Source organism: Crinia signifera, chromosome 1 (genome assembly GCF_055691185.1).
Source record: "Crinia signifera chromosome 1, ASM5569118v1, whole genome shotgun sequence".
Lineage (NCBI taxonomy): Eukaryota > Metazoa > Chordata > Amphibia > Anura > Myobatrachidae > Crinia > Crinia signifera.
In genome coordinates, this window is record NC_139217.1 from 207025843 (window position 1) to 207041177 (window position 15335).

The 15335-nt window shown below is 48.0% G+C and overlaps 2 protein-coding genes across 2 annotated transcripts; both read left to right on the plus strand.

Annotated features, from left to right (window-relative positions):
- The first annotated feature begins 1637 nt into the window (after positions 1–1637).
- On the plus strand, positions 1638–14614 carry LOC146064296 (uncharacterized). Its single transcript, XM_083177610.1, has 3 exons — positions 1638–2095; positions 7295–7730; positions 14525–14614. Exons 1-3 carry the CDS (start codon positions 1638–1640, stop codon positions 14612–14614), a joined length of 984 nt encoding a protein of 327 aa, XP_083033736.1.
- LOC146067896 (uncharacterized) lies at positions 2353–7010 on the plus strand. The gene is made up of 2 exons (XM_083179208.1): positions 2353–3710; positions 6725–7010. The coding sequence occupies exons 1-2, from the start codon at positions 2414–2416 to the stop codon at positions 6778–6780; spliced, it is 1353 nt and encodes a 450-aa protein (XP_083035334.1). The 5' UTR covers positions 2353–2413; the 3' UTR covers positions 6781–7010.
- Positions 14615–15335: the final 721 nt, after the last annotated feature.

A 15335-nucleotide genomic window follows, 5' to 3' on the forward strand; every position in this document is an offset into this window, starting at 1 on the left:
TCCTGTTCCCTTCACACACCAGAAAATGCAGGGACTTTTCTGGTGTGAAAGGGGCCAACCCAGGAATGGCCAGGCATGATCCCTGGGCCATATTCTCGGGTGGGTCCCTGCATTTTCTGGTGTGAAAGGGGTATCACAGAATGTATGGGGCAGTGGACTTGACTGGGTCTGCCTACTGGCTAAGTAGCACTGTGAGTGTGACATGCAGAATTAAAAAAACATTGGTACTTGCATGGGTTTTGGGGACTGCTACTAGCATATTAAGGCTGGCATAAAGGCAGAAGAGTGGCATTGGAAGTGCTCTTATGCTGGGTACACACCAGGACGACTAGGGCCCGATCCCCACAATCTAGATCCAATTCCGATCAATTGGATGTAGATTGTGTGCTGATTGGGCCCTTTTCTGACCTGGTGTGGACCGATACCGATCCGATGCGCGGTCCCGTGGGTCGGTCGGTCGTTATTGAGATCCTACCTGCTGCAGGTAGGATCTCAATGACGACCATACAGCCGGGTGCGGGTCGCCATCGGATCGGACCCGCTCACGGTGCACATCGTGAGCGGGTCGTGCCCCCCCCGCGTCACCATGAGCGGGTCGGACGAGATACTGACGACCCGCTCACGATGTGCATCGTGAGCGGGTCGTCCTGGTGTGTACCCTACATAACTGGTTGCCCAGGGGGGAGAAAGCACCTACCCCTGAGTCTGTCCCGTGTGATTCATGAGTTTATCATGTTTTGTTTTTTTTAAACAGACTTGTTCATACTTGACCATCCCAGTGGGCATGGAGGGAGAATACGAGCCATACGATGGGATGGGGTACACTACAACAGTGTCCATGTCGACATAGACACCAAAAAACCTTCATGTTGACAATTTGCTTGTCGATTTCTTGGTCATGTCAACTTAATGGTGTCAACCTTTTTGATGTGTCGACCTGTTGATTGTCTACTAATAGTGGTCGACCTTTTGATTGTCAACCTAACAAACCATACCCCTATGGCATACCTCCCAACTTTGTAGCTGCAGAAATAGGCTGCGCGAGCGTCCAAAAAGGGGGCGCGGCTTGTGTAAATGAGGGGCGCGACTTGTGTAAATGAGGGGCGTGGCTTGTGTAAATGAGGGGTGTGGCTTGTGTAAATGAGGGGCGCGGCTTATGCAAATGAGCCGCGTCCCCATTTTCGTCCGGGAATAGACGCTGTGCAATTCTGTCAAATTGGGGGGGCTCCCAACTGGCACCCCCCGCAGCGGGACACCTCCGGCCGCGGGTGGGACAGCGGGACAGGACCCGGTAATCGGGACTGTCCCACTGAAATCGTGAGTGTTGGGAGGTATGCTATGGGGATGGTAGATTTCTACTGAGGGGCACTGATGCACATGTGTTGGTTATTCTTCCACATTACTCACAGTTACTGTACTGTTTTTTCAGATTTTTGGTATATTTAATGTTTACAACTACTGCATTGCAAGTGTTCTTTCTTCAGTGAGCTTTCATAGAATATAAAACTAGTAAGACAATTTGGATATCAAACAAGATAGAAATAATGTGTACAGTTTCTCCTAAGCTAATGTGTCATTAACTTTTTAACAGATGACCCAGTGATCGGTACGTAAACATCCAGCTTCCCAATTTAACCATGAAAAATTCAAGTAGTAAAACTAAGAATGACAAAGAAGGCAATACAGTAAATTCCAAGCCAAAGAGACACTACAGAAAGACAGAAAATGATTCTCCAAAGGAGTTACCGCACAGGAAGCTCTCTCGCATAGGAAAGGCTGTGAATGAAAACTCTGATACAACAAATACATGCACTAAGGATCAGGCTAAGTTTTCTTGTGAGCATTGTGCGAAACAATTTAACAGAAAGCCAAACTACATTGTGCATCTGAGAACTCACACTGGAGAAAGGCCTTACATATGTAGTGAATGCGGAAAATGCTTTACACAAAGCTCCAGTCTTTTTAGGCACCTGAGAGTTCACGCTTGCTCAGAATGTGGGAAAACCTTTACACAGAACACACATTTTATCACTCACACGAGGATCCACACAAGTGAAAGGCCCTACTGCTGCAGAGAATGTGGCAAACATTTTTTGTTCGTCGGGAGGCTTGCCACCTAGCAACAGCTGGTGGGTTAGGGTGGCAAGCCTCCCGAATGCGCAGAAAGGTAAAGTGAAAAAAAATTTTCACTTACCTTTCCCCTGCTCTAGGGAGCGGGTCCGGGTGCCGGGCGCGTGCACGCGCCGGGCGCGCGCGCGCACGCTGGTCACGTGCACGCTCGCGCTCTCCTGAGCACAGGATCCCGCCCCCTAGCTTTAGTTTTTTCTTCAGCGCGACAGAGATGGAGGACTCTGTGTCTGTCTCAGCAACAGACACACTGTACAAGTCCCCATCTGTCAGCAAGTGGGCAAAAATGCCCAGAAAGAGGAGGCAACAACTGTCTGAGGACAGTTCCTCCTCAGAAGATAATATTATTATTAAGAGAAAAAAGTGCACAGTCCCTGTCAGCTCTGAGGGGAGCAGGGACAGCTCCCAGTCTGAGAGGGAGACACCTGGTGGTCAGCAACAGTCTCCCTCAGTGTTTCCTCAGAAAAAGGTGAGGAAACACACCACAAAAAAGAAACATACAGACAATGTTTCTCACAGAGACGCCCGTACGGGAGAATACGTCTCTTTCCCGGGTATTGCCCGTAGCCGGAATACCCAAATGGTGCGTGACATACCACCATCTTCTGCCCACGGCCGGCAAAAACACACTGCCTCTGAACGGCAGCAATTGCTAACCCAGTCCCATAAGGGTTCTAGCAAGCAGCATGCGCTGCCTAAACCTCACGACTATAGTGAGACAGTAACCCCTCAGGTAGACTGGGAGTCAGAGGAGGTTACTAGAACGTCCGCATCCACTAAAAGGGGCGAGTACAGCGACCTGCAGATGGCCAGGGTACAATTGGCAGGCAGAACGCCACCCAATAAATTATACGCCTCTCATTGGGCACTTAATGAACGCTCAGAGGTTTATAATTTTGCCCAGTTAGCATTCAGAACTGCTCTGGTAAAAGAGGACGAAATGGTTCTAAGAAGCCATACGGGCATTCCAGATATACCAGCCCTATTTGCTCCCGAAATCGACCCGGCACTCAGCTCACTAATAGGGGAAAAAACCCAAAGTGACGCTAATGATAAGCTATTAAGGAAAATACAGCTGAAAGTGGCAGATGCAGCTGGTCCCCTCCTCTTTGTCCTCGATAAGGCAGAAAAAGAGGGAGAATGTGGGGGTTCTCTAGATTCCCTAATAGCATCTAAGAACGCCCTCCTTAAGGCCATTAGCAGAGCCACTTTAATGATTGGCCAAACTTTTGATTATATATCAAATACCCGCAGAGTACGCTGGCTCACAAAGGCGGGTTTAACTAACCTCGCACCTAAGCCCGTGGAGGTACCCAACCTGGCAGATGGAGACCTGTTCGGTCCAGACTTCATTAATGAGGTTAAGATAAGATACAAAGCCCGTAGATCCTTCTCAGATCTCAAAGGCCCCCAATCCTCCAGAAGACCCTTTTCCCAAGAGGGTCGAGCTGCGTCAGCCAGTGGTTCGGCCCGAGACTACAGTGGCGCCACCAGAGGATCGAGAGGAGGCTCCTACAGGACAAGACCCACGAGAGGTGGAACGTCCTACAACAGGAACCCCTCAAGGAGAGATACAGGTTATGGTAAGTCCCGTACACATAACCCCCCACCTTGGCCTCTCACAAGCTGTAACAGTTTGGAAAACAATATCCACAGACAAGTGGATTTTGAAAATTATAGAGAAAGGGCTATCCCTACCTCTTATCCATTTTCCGCGCCAAACATTTCCCTGTACAAGGAACTGCAGCCCACTGCTAGACGAAGTGTTGTCCATAGCACTATCCCAGGGCAAGATAGAATTAGCAGACATAACCAAAAAAGGTTGGATCAGCCACCTTTTCCCTATAAGAAAAACAGATGGCACTTACAGACCCGTCCTGAATGTAAAAAACCTAAATCGCTTCATAAGAAGACGCACATTCAGGATGGAGGGCTTACCAGAAGTCCCATTCCTACTTTCCCAAAACGACTACTGTATCAAGGTAGACCTCAAAGAGGCCTTCCATTCGATACGGGTCTGCAAAAACCACAGAAGATTCCTAAGATTCTTCTGGAAGGACACACTATATCAATGGACGGTGATGGTCTTCGGGCTGTCGAACGCACCGTACACTTTTACTCGTCTGATGAAGGCGGTAGTGTCTCACCTCCGTCAGAAGGGCATCCGTTGCCTAATATATCTGGACGATCTACTTGTAGTTCACCCAGACAGAGAGACTCTCCTCTCACAACGGGATCTAACCACGACCCTTCTCCTAGATTTGGGCTTCGCCATAAACTACCCCAAATCAATCCTGGTCCCATGTCAGTCAATAATATTCCTGGGATTCCTAATAGACTCCACTTCCTTCTCGATATCAGTCCCACCAGAGAAATGGACGGAAGTACAGACAGTAATTTCTCGTACCCTCCATCGCCAGCTGTCGATGAGGGACTTAGCCAAACTCATAGGGAAAATGAGAGCTCTGGGTCCCGGATTTCTGCAAGTCCCTCTCCTATGCAGATTTTCCCAATTCCTCCTAGGGAACCTACTCAGGAAGGGTTTTTCCTGGAGAGAGAAAATCCAATTAACCCCCCCAGTTCGAACAGAAATAGAGAACTGGACAATTCTTCCCTTACCAACACCCAGACCTCTATTGGACCCAATACCAAACATAATAATTTCCTCAGACGCTTCCCTGACGGGTTGGGGGGCATGCACACAGAACAAAGCAATAAGGGGAGTTTGGTCCACCCAGGAAACCAGGTTCCACATAAATCTATTAGAGCTGAGGGCGGCCAAACTAGCACTACACTCCCTCATTCCTCCCCAATCTCAAGGGATTTCGGTACAGATCTGCTTAGACAACAGGACGGCAGTTTCGTACCTGAACAGGATGGGAGGCACCAAATCTCTCCATCTCTGTCTAGAAGCAGTAGAGATTTGGAATTGGGCAGTCCAGAGGAACATTCTCCTCACAGCCGTTTATATACCGGGGGAATTAAACGAACTGGCAGACTCTTTATCCAGGGACCATCTTTCTTTAGACAGAGTAACCCTCAGACCACAGGTTTTCCAGAACATTATCAAAACGTTCGGAATCCCGGGGATAGACCTGTTTGCGACCCCATCCAATGCACAAGTTCCTACCTTTGTCTCCAGGGTATGGCCGAAGGGAGCATCACACATGGATGCTATGTCCTTCCCATGGACAGACCTTTCCCTTCCATATGCATTTCCCCCTCCAGCCTTACTGCTAAAAGTCCTACACAAGATCAGGATAGACAGAGTACCCCACATAATCCTGGTCTACCCAGTCTGGCCCTCCAGGATCTGGTTCCCTTTAGTCAATCAGTTGCGCAAGGGACCCAAGATCCCCCTAGGTCTCCCCAGAGAATGTTTCAGGGGACCCCAGACCTCCTCCAGAAACTGCCACAATCCATGTGGATAGCGACATTACTCGGCTATTAGCAAACGCCAACTTATCTTCGGCATCAGTAACACTAATCAATGCCTCTCTGAGACCCAGAACTAGGGCCAGATACCGAGCTATCATTAACGAATACAGTACATGGGTAGCTACTCGGTCTCAAGCCCTCTCTTCCAATACCCTCAACTTAGCCTTAGACTTCTTAGCAGCTAAGTTCGAAGCTGGCCTGGCATCTACTACCATACGCTCTTACGGCTCGGCCTTAGCATTATTGGTCCCCGGTCTTACAGAGAACAAGCTCTACCTACGTCTTCTGAAGGGAGCTTTCCTCTCCAGACCATGTGGTCCCCGCTACTCTAGCACATGGGACACCGAACCATTTTTACAATTCCTAGCCTCCATAGGCCTTACATCGGATATGGGTATGTTATCCAGAAAGCTAGCATCCCTACTAGCCTTAGCCTTTGCTGCGAGAGGCGCTGAACTCAGCCTCATACACATGTCAGACCCATGGCTGACACAAACCCCATTAGGCTTTCACATAATCCTAAAGGGTCACACAAAAACCAGCTCTCTAAGCAACCCGCTGGTAGAGTTTGACATACTGAAAGACCATTCAGATGAGGACCTGTGTCTAGTTACATGCTTGACACATTACCTCCAAATGACATCCCCGATTCGAGGCGTCCATTCCCAGTTATTCATTACATGCCGGAAACCCTTCCGTCCTGCTAGACCATCTACTATCCGTGGATGGATAGTAGCCGCAATGAACCTGGCCGGAATAGACACATCAACCTTCAAATGTCATTCAATTAGGGGTGCAGCCGTAACTTCCGCTGCAGCCAAGGGCTTACCTCTGCAATCGATAATGCAAGCTGCCCGTTGGTCATCCAGCCATACGTTTGTAAAACACTACTGGAGACCCACTGATCCTCAAAGGATCGAGTTCATTAGAGCAACCACCAGGTATGTGGTAGTCTACCCACCAGCTGTTGCTAGGTGGCAAGCCTCCCGACGAACAAACAGTAGTTTGCAGGAATCTATGACCTGCAAACTTCCTTTGTTCTAGGGAATAGGATTGCCACCTAGCAACAGCTCCCACCCAACCCACCCTAGACCTTGCTAGGTCCGTTGGTTACTCTAACTCAATTCTATAATCCTGTAATTCTCTTCTGCCCTTCCAGGCGCACCAAAAGGCCAGAAGAAGCCGCAGGCACAACCAGCTAAGGAGAACAAGTAGATCCGTCTGGCTCATCCGCCCACAGTTTCAAGTCGACCACTTGGTCCTTCTCATTGGACTCTACCTTCTATAGACCGTATTGCTGGTCCTAGTTAGTCCTTACTAGTTCTTGTTTCACTTACGTGATTATGTTCAGTAAAATCCTTCGTTGCACCTAATTCTCTTTGTCATTATTCCCTAATAGTTTGACTAAGGTGTTCCATCCAGATGTTCTAATTGGGATTGCCATCGGCGACCTTCCGAAAAAACTAAAGCTAGGGGGCGGGATCCTGGGCTCAGGAGAGCGCGAGCGTGCACGTGACCAGCGTGCGCGCGCGCCCGGCGCGTGCACGCGCCCGGCACCCGGACCCGCTCCCTAGAGCAGGGGAAAGGTAAGTGAAAAATTTTTTTCACTTTACCTTTCTGCGCATTCGGGAGGCTTGCCACCCTAACCCACCAGCTGTTGCTAGGTGGCAATCCTATTCCCTAGAACAAAGGAAGTTTGCAGGTCATAGATTCCTGCAAACTACTGTAGCAGCAGTTCAAACCTGGTAAAGCACAGGAAAGTTCACACAGGAGAAAAATCATGGCATTGCACTGTGTGCTGGAAGAGTTTTTCCTGCAGCACACAGCTTCGAGCGCATTTTAGAGTCCATACAAAAGAGAAGCCATATATGTGCAGTATGTGTGAAAAAAGCTTTAGCAGCAGCTCCAACCTGGTTACTCATCAGAGGGTTCATACAGGAGAAAGGCCATATGTTTGTACAGAGTGCTGCAAACGCTTTACCCAAAGCTCCGCACTTTTACAGCATCATAAAACTTATGTCAAAGAAAGACCCTGTGTGTGCCCCGAGTGTGGAAAATGTTACACAGATGAAACCAGCCTCGGGAGACACCAGAAAATCCACACAAATGAGAAATTATTTACATGTTCGGAGTGCGGAAAAAGTTTCAGTGGCAACTCCGCATTGGTTAAGGCCCCCATACACTATACAATTTTGGGACGATTTCATCCGATTTCGGCACTTTGGGCCGATAACCGGATGAAATCGCCCCAAAATCGCAGGTGTGTGATATATGATCCGATCCGATGCGCGGTCCCGTGCGCATCGGACCGGATCAGGGAGGTCGGACGGTCAGCACATAAGATCATCCGACCTCCCTGTATGCTATGCATATGCCTGCCCACCTGTCAGGCATATGCATGCAGACACCGGGGGGCGGGGGAGCACGGCGGGCAGACACACTGACCTGGCCGGCATGCTGTGATAACAAATAGCAGCGCTGCCGCTGCGGGACGGGACGCACAGTGGCGGCTATTAGATTTTTAAAATACCTGTCAAATGACCGGCTGTTCTGTGATTGGCTGAGAGCTAATTCAGACCCGATTGCAGGGAAAGTTTGTTCTCAAAATGGGCAAAGCCATGTGCACTCCAGGTGAGGCAAATGTAACATGTGCAGAGTAAGCTTTAAGGGTGTTATTTTGCAGAGTAAATACTGGCTGCTTTATTTTTACACCGCAAATTAGATTTCAGTTCAACACACCCCACCCAAATCTAACTCTCGCTGCATATGCTACATCTGCCCCACCTGCAGTGCAGCATGGTTTTATCCATTTTGAGAACAAATTTGTCACGCAATCCGGTCTGACATGCCCAATATTTAGTACTGCAAAGAATGAGGCATAGGGAGTGAATGGGTAAGATAAAGGAGAAGAAGGGGAACAAGGGGGGGGGGGGGGTTATTAATGGAAGAGTTGGGAGGGATCAGGGCTATTTATCAGCAGGCTCCAGCAGGAACTGAGGCCCTTATTCTAGTTCACTCTTTCTGACAAAATATTTACTAGATGGACAAAACCATGTGCACTGCAGGTGAGGCAGGTGTTACTTGTGCAGAGAGAATTAGATTTGGGTGGGGTTCTACACCTGCCTCACCTGCAGTGCACATGGTTTTGTCCATCTAAGAAATATTTTGTCAGAAAGAGTGAACTAGAATAAGGGCCTCAGTTCCTGCTGGAGCCTGCTGAAAAATAGCCCTGGGAGGGATGGTAGGAAGAATGGAATGGGAGGAAATAGGAAAGAGTGAGCAAGAGCTAGGTGAGAAAGAAGAACTGCATTAAACGGCAGATGCTAGGCAAACGTACCCTGTGATGTGCAAACCATGGGGTCCAGACTGCATGGAACCTGTTTTATAGTATTGCTGAGAAGCCCAGCAATATACTCCATTCTTGGTTGGGGGGCAGATCGTAGTTTTAAGCGATGGCAAATGCAGGCAGGAGGTGGTATGCACCTTCTTTTGCATTTGCTCTTTTATGGATCGCATATAATAAGCTTCTGTGAACAGCTTATTATATGAAATAAATGCTGAATCAGGCCCTGTATATATTATCATATGTTACCCTTTATACGGGATTCCATAGTGCTGCCTACTTACAGTAAGTTATCATATTGAGGTATGGTGGAAATTTCCTTTAACAATCACAAAATAGAGCATTAGAAGAATTCTATTTTACTTCTGACAAATAAGCACAGGTGATGGAACAGGCCGACTGGAAGCTGAAGAATGCAGATGCACCACTACACTCGCCATTCCTACAAATGGAATCGGTACATCTATCAGAATGAACTTAGGTCTACAGTCATTAGGTGGACCCCACTAGGTCGACTGGTAAGAAGGTCGACATGGGCCAAGGTCGACATGACTTAAGGTCGAATTTGCATAAAGGTCGACATGAGGAAGGTCGACTGGTCATAAGGTCGACATGGGTTTTTCACTGTTTTTTTATCCGAATGTCGACACAGTCGACATGGACACAGTTGGCAATGAGAATCTGACCCTCGCATAGCTCACTTCACTCGCAATGCTTCGGGCACGGTGGCTCGCTTAGCTCGTCACAGCTTTAATAACCTCCTCCACGCCCTAGTGGATGGTAGGGCATGAAATACCGCCTGTCGGCACATGTCGGCTCAAAAAACAGTGAAAAACCCCATGTCGACCTTATGACCAGTCGACCTTCCTCATGTCGACCTTTATGCAAATTCGACCTTAAGTCATGTCGACCTTGGTCCATGTCGATCTTAAGTCAGGTCGACCTTCCTGCCAGTCGACCTAGTGGGGTAGACCTAATGACTGTAGACCTAAGTTCATTCTAATAGATGACCGCTTCCCCTACAAATGGGGTGCAAACAGCACCCACACTTCCCAGGTTGGGGTGCAGCGACCTGTGACCACACACTCTAGTAAATACAAATACAGGGGTCTCAGCACTCACCTTAATATACAAATATTCAAATAAATAATGGAGTTTTAGTTCATGAATTGATAAATGCATTTTTAAGCTTGCAGCCCATCGCCAAGGGACCCCATTTCACTACAAGTCCTACACTAACAATTAGTCTCTTAAGAGCCTTGCAACTGCTTACACATTATAGCTAAAATGAACATGTGTTTTTTTTTTTTCTGGTTTAGAGCTCACCTGCCAACTACCTTATGGCTCTTAAAGGTGAGACAATCCCCAACACAACACCTGAATTAGTATTAAAGTGGCAGCTGTCACAGGTTTCAGTAAACCTCTGATCGTCTGATGCTCCCACCATTTTACCCCTAACAAATGAAATCCCCCCTTCTCCCCCTCCCCTTGGTACCTGAAATAAACAAACGGAGTCATGTACTTTTGGCGAATTAGTGGTCACATTTATTAATTTGCTTACAAATATATACTGTTACTTGCTTCTGTGGTGAAGCTAAGCACTGCGGTCCACCAGCCCTGTATCGTAACTGAATCAAGCCGCCCGGGGGGCCAGGGACCCCTTCTCGCAACTTAAAACCTGTAACCGCCCGGGGTCACCCTTCACGTTGCCCCCCGACGCCAGGCCTTGGAGCTCTTCACCCCCTTAGCTGGGGGGTGCCTCCGCTTCCTGGCGCCATTTTGGCTGGCCCGCAGTACTTCCGCCTCTGTTAATCTATGTTCCATTGCATCATAATTCTGCTTGTTGTTCGTTCTTCCTTCCTCTTGGGGTGGGCGGGTGGGACAAACACTTCTCAGGTATTCTGCTCCTAATGACCCTCCCCCTATACCTGGCCTTCCTTAAGTATGGTGATACGCCCTGGGGAGGGGTCACTTTACCTATTTCTTCTCCTGCCCTCCCCCCTTGTTACCTTCCCACTTTCCCTACTGTTCCCCACTGCATATGGGATTACAATGGTAATGGAGCCCATCCTAGTAGTTTATTGTCTCTCGCGTCTAGTCGACGCTCGCTCTCTTTAAACCTCTGATCGTCTGATGCTCCCACCATTTTACCCCTAACAAATGAAATCCCCCCTTCTCCCCCTCCCCTTGGTACCTGAAATAAACAAACGGAGTCATGTACTTTTGGCGAATTAGTGGTCACATTTATTAATTTGCTTACAAATATATACTGTTACTTGCTTCTGTGGCGAAGCTAAGCACTGCGGTCCACCAGCCCTGTATCGTAACTGAATCAAGCCGCCCGGGGGCCAGGGACCCCTTCTCGCAACTTAAAACCTGTAACCGCCCGGGGTCACCCTTCACGTTGCCCCCCGACGCCAGGCCTTGGAGCTCTTCACCCCCTTAGCTGGGGGGTGCCTCCGCTTCCTGGCGCCATTTTGGCTGGCCCGCAGTACTTCCGCCTCTGTTAATCTATGTTCCATTGCATCATAATTCTGCTTGTTGTTCGTTCTTCCTTCCTCTTGGGGTGGGCGGGTGGGACAAACACTTCTCAGGTATTCTGCTCCTAATGACCCTCCCCCTATACCTGGCCTTCCTTAAGTATGGTGATACGCCCTGGGGAGGGGTCACTTTACCTATTTCTTCTCCTGCCCTCCCCCCTTGTTACCTTCCCACTTTCCCTACTGTTCCCCACTGCATATGGGATTACAATGGTAATGGAGCCCATCCTAGTAGTTTATTGTCTCTCGCGTCTAGTCGACGCTCGCTCTCTTTAAACCTCTGATCGTCTGATGCTCCCACCATTTTACCCCTAACAAATGAAATCCCCCCTTCTCCCCCTCCCCTTGGTACCTGAAATAAACAAACGGAGTCATGTACTTTTGGCGAATTAGTGGTCACATTTATTAATTTGCTTACAAATATATACTGTTACTTGCTTCTGTGGCGAAGCTAAGCACTGCGGTCCACCAGCCCTGTATCGTAACTGAATCAAGCCGCCCGGGGGCCAGGGACCCCTTCTCGCAACTTAAAACCTGTAACCGCCCGGGGTCACCCTTCACGTTGCCCCCCGACGCCAGGCCTTGGAGCTCTTCACCCCCTTAGCTGGGGGGTGCCTCCGCTTCCTGGCGCCATTTTGGCTGGCCAATTTCCGCCAATGCTAGGTTCCTAGAACCGCAGCCCGCCACATTCCCGTGACCCTACGCCAACCTCCTGGCTCTACTCCGCCATTTGTACTCCGCTTGTTCTATCTAATGGTTATGTTCCCGGTTATCTTTCCTCCTCCTATCTCTTCCTTACTATCTACTTGCCTCTTACCTAACCCAGCAATATGATAGGGCACACCTCCTGGCTTTGGGAGCCCAGACTAATAGTTTACGGTCTCTCCCGGCTAGTCGCCTCTCACTCCTATCAAACCTTTGAGCGCTAAAGAGACTAAGAAACCCCACCCCTTTAAACATCCTCCCTCCCACCCCTTCCCTTTCGAAGGGAAGGGGTGGGAGGAAGGGAGTGAAGCTAAGCACTGCGGTCCACCAGCCCTGTACATAACTGAATCAAGCCGCCCGGGGGGCCAGGGACCCCTTCTCGCAACTTAACCTGTAACCGCCCGGGGTCACCCTTCACGTTGCCCCCCGACGCCAGGCCTTGGAGCTCTTCACCCCCTTAGCTGGGGGGTGCCTCCGCTTCCTGGCGCCATTTTGGCTGGCCCACAGTACTTCCGCCCCACAACTCCACCGCTACTAAGATCGGGAACAGCTCTAGCAGCAGCATGTTTCTGGTCAGTCCTGCTTCGTCCCAGCTCTGCGGCCACTGCGATGTGCCCCATTCTCCCTCGAGGTATGCCCCAAAACCACAAGAACCATCAGCGTCTGTCCAGGTCATCAGCCTGCCCGCCCCCTCCGATCCTTAGGCATCTGCAGGTGGAAGATGAAGTGTTGCACTGCGAGGTGACATAAAACATGTTAGTTTGTACTGTGTGTAAATACGTTGCACCATGCAGTCTCCCAAACCTGAGCAATAATCCTAAAATGCCACCTTCCCTGCATTCTCCTTTTTCCATTTCCGACCTTGCCTCTATCCGTATACAAGTGACTGAATAGCTACCCCCCTGGAAATTTGTAATGTCCCATTAAGCACCGTTGGCATTGGACATTGTTGGACTAAGCTTGTTCAGTAAATGGTGCATTACCTTTGTTCTAAATGACCGTGAAAGAGAACTTGTACTAAGCTTCAAAAGAAGGGGCTGTTATCCCTTGTATTAGCATAAAGGTTATAAGATATAGCCACCACATTGCTGGCAGGTGCACTGCGCATAGGTCTTCCCTGCTAAGGCCAAGCATGTACCCCTTTAAAAAAAAAAAAAAAAAAAATTTAACTTCCAAACTTAGTTGCTGTGAGAACTATGGTTCCACCCCTGTGCCCTAATTAAATACATTACTTCTTATATAATTGCATGAATTGACTTAACAAAATTCTAACAGCAAAGGATTTTTTATAAAGCAGCAGATTAACCCCGCGCTTTTCAGGAAGCAACAGTAAGTTTGGATCTGCCAAAGATATAACAACAGTCTAATATGAAGTAAAATGCTTATCATGCACAAATGTAATGAATTCACTTATTGATATCCTGTACTATTATTATTATTGTACATACATGCACGTAACAATGAACTTACTCATTTGTATGTGACACCATATTATATTACTGACTGCAGCTTAATCTAACCTGTTACCATATATCATTCCCCCATTCAGCAACATATTTATAATACTGTCTATTATACCCCTATGATGCCTTGCACGCTGAAAATTGCACTGCATAATTAATTTTCCTGCCTTATTTTGCATTATATTTAACATTAAACAACATAATTTTTTAACATTAAAAACAAAAAATGCGTTCCCATATTTGGATTCTGCCTATCTACGCATATGCTTTGCCGTATCCTAATAACACTCTTAAGCAATATTATATTATGTTCTGAAAACTATGTCATTCCCCTAGTACATATGAAATGACACAACTCGGCGCTCATCTGTAATCATACATTTCATGTTTGTACGGCGCTGCGAAACACTTGTGGCGCCTTATAAATAAAACTATAATAATAATAACCATATTAATGTGTTATTGCACAAATTATACATTTGTTTATCATTGCTAGGCAGCCTGCTGACTCCATTGTATGCTCTGCTTAGTGGGAGGAGTAGATGAATGGATTGTATTGAAAGGATACCTCTATCATGATCTCTACATGCTATGCCATGTAAACAAGCCCTCAGTAATTTAATTAGGGGGAGGGGGGGATTGGACATTTTTTGCAACTTGCCTGAACATTGGGCCTAATTCTTTGCTGTTTTGCTAAAGGCTGCAGCGAGTATAATAATAATAAATCCCTAAGTACTCGTTTTTTTGGCCTTAAACTGCTAGAAGTCTGCATTGAAAAAACTTCAGCACTGAATCCCAACTGTACTGTTAGGTAATAGGTGTAAAACTCTATTAGGTGCTTTGAATAACAGGGGGAAAGTTACCCAGCATAATAGAAAACATGTGGTAAAATTCTATCTGCATTAAAGATTGAATTCATAAGATTACAGAGACATTGGGAGTTTGTGACATCAGATGGTAGCAGGGTGCCGAATATGGAATTAAGTAAAAGAATATGAAGGGATACAAATGCCAATAAATATAGATACTTATAATATTTCTGCTGCTTTCTGGATGTTCTTGCTGGTGCCCGCTGCTGCTGGGAGTCGGGTAAGGAGGGGACGGGCTGCGCTCTGGCTGTGAGTACGGCCCTGGGGATGCTCCTACCCGACTCTGTGTGTATGTCCCGGCTGCTGCTGCTTCTCTTCGGCGCTGCTGCCCGCTGCTGGAGTCCTGTCTTCTGCCTCTTTCTTCCTCTCGGCCGGCCCGTTCCACAGCCGAATGCTGCCCTCCTGGTGCCGATCTCAGATCTCCTGCTGCTGGAGCCCTCCTTGCTTTCTTCTGCTGCTGCTCCGGTCCCTTAGATCTCTGGATCTCTTAGGACAGTCCATTGCTTCTTTTTAACTTTAAAGCTGCTGGTGAGTCTCCACAATCCTTACGGTGTGCCCTCTTGCTTCTCAGGTATTCTGCTCCTCGGACAAACACTTCTCAGGTATTCTGCTCCTAATGACCCTCCCCCTATACCTGGCCTTCCTTAAGTATGGTGATACGCCCTGGGGAGGGGTCACTTTACCTATTTCTTCTCCTGCCCTCCCCCCTTGTTACCTTCCCACTTTCCCTACTGTTCCCCACTGCATATGGGATTACAATGGTAATGGAGCCCATCCTAGTAGTTTATTGTCTCTCGCCTCTAGTCGACGCTCACTCTCTTATAAATGAGCTTATCTAGGGTGCATGACA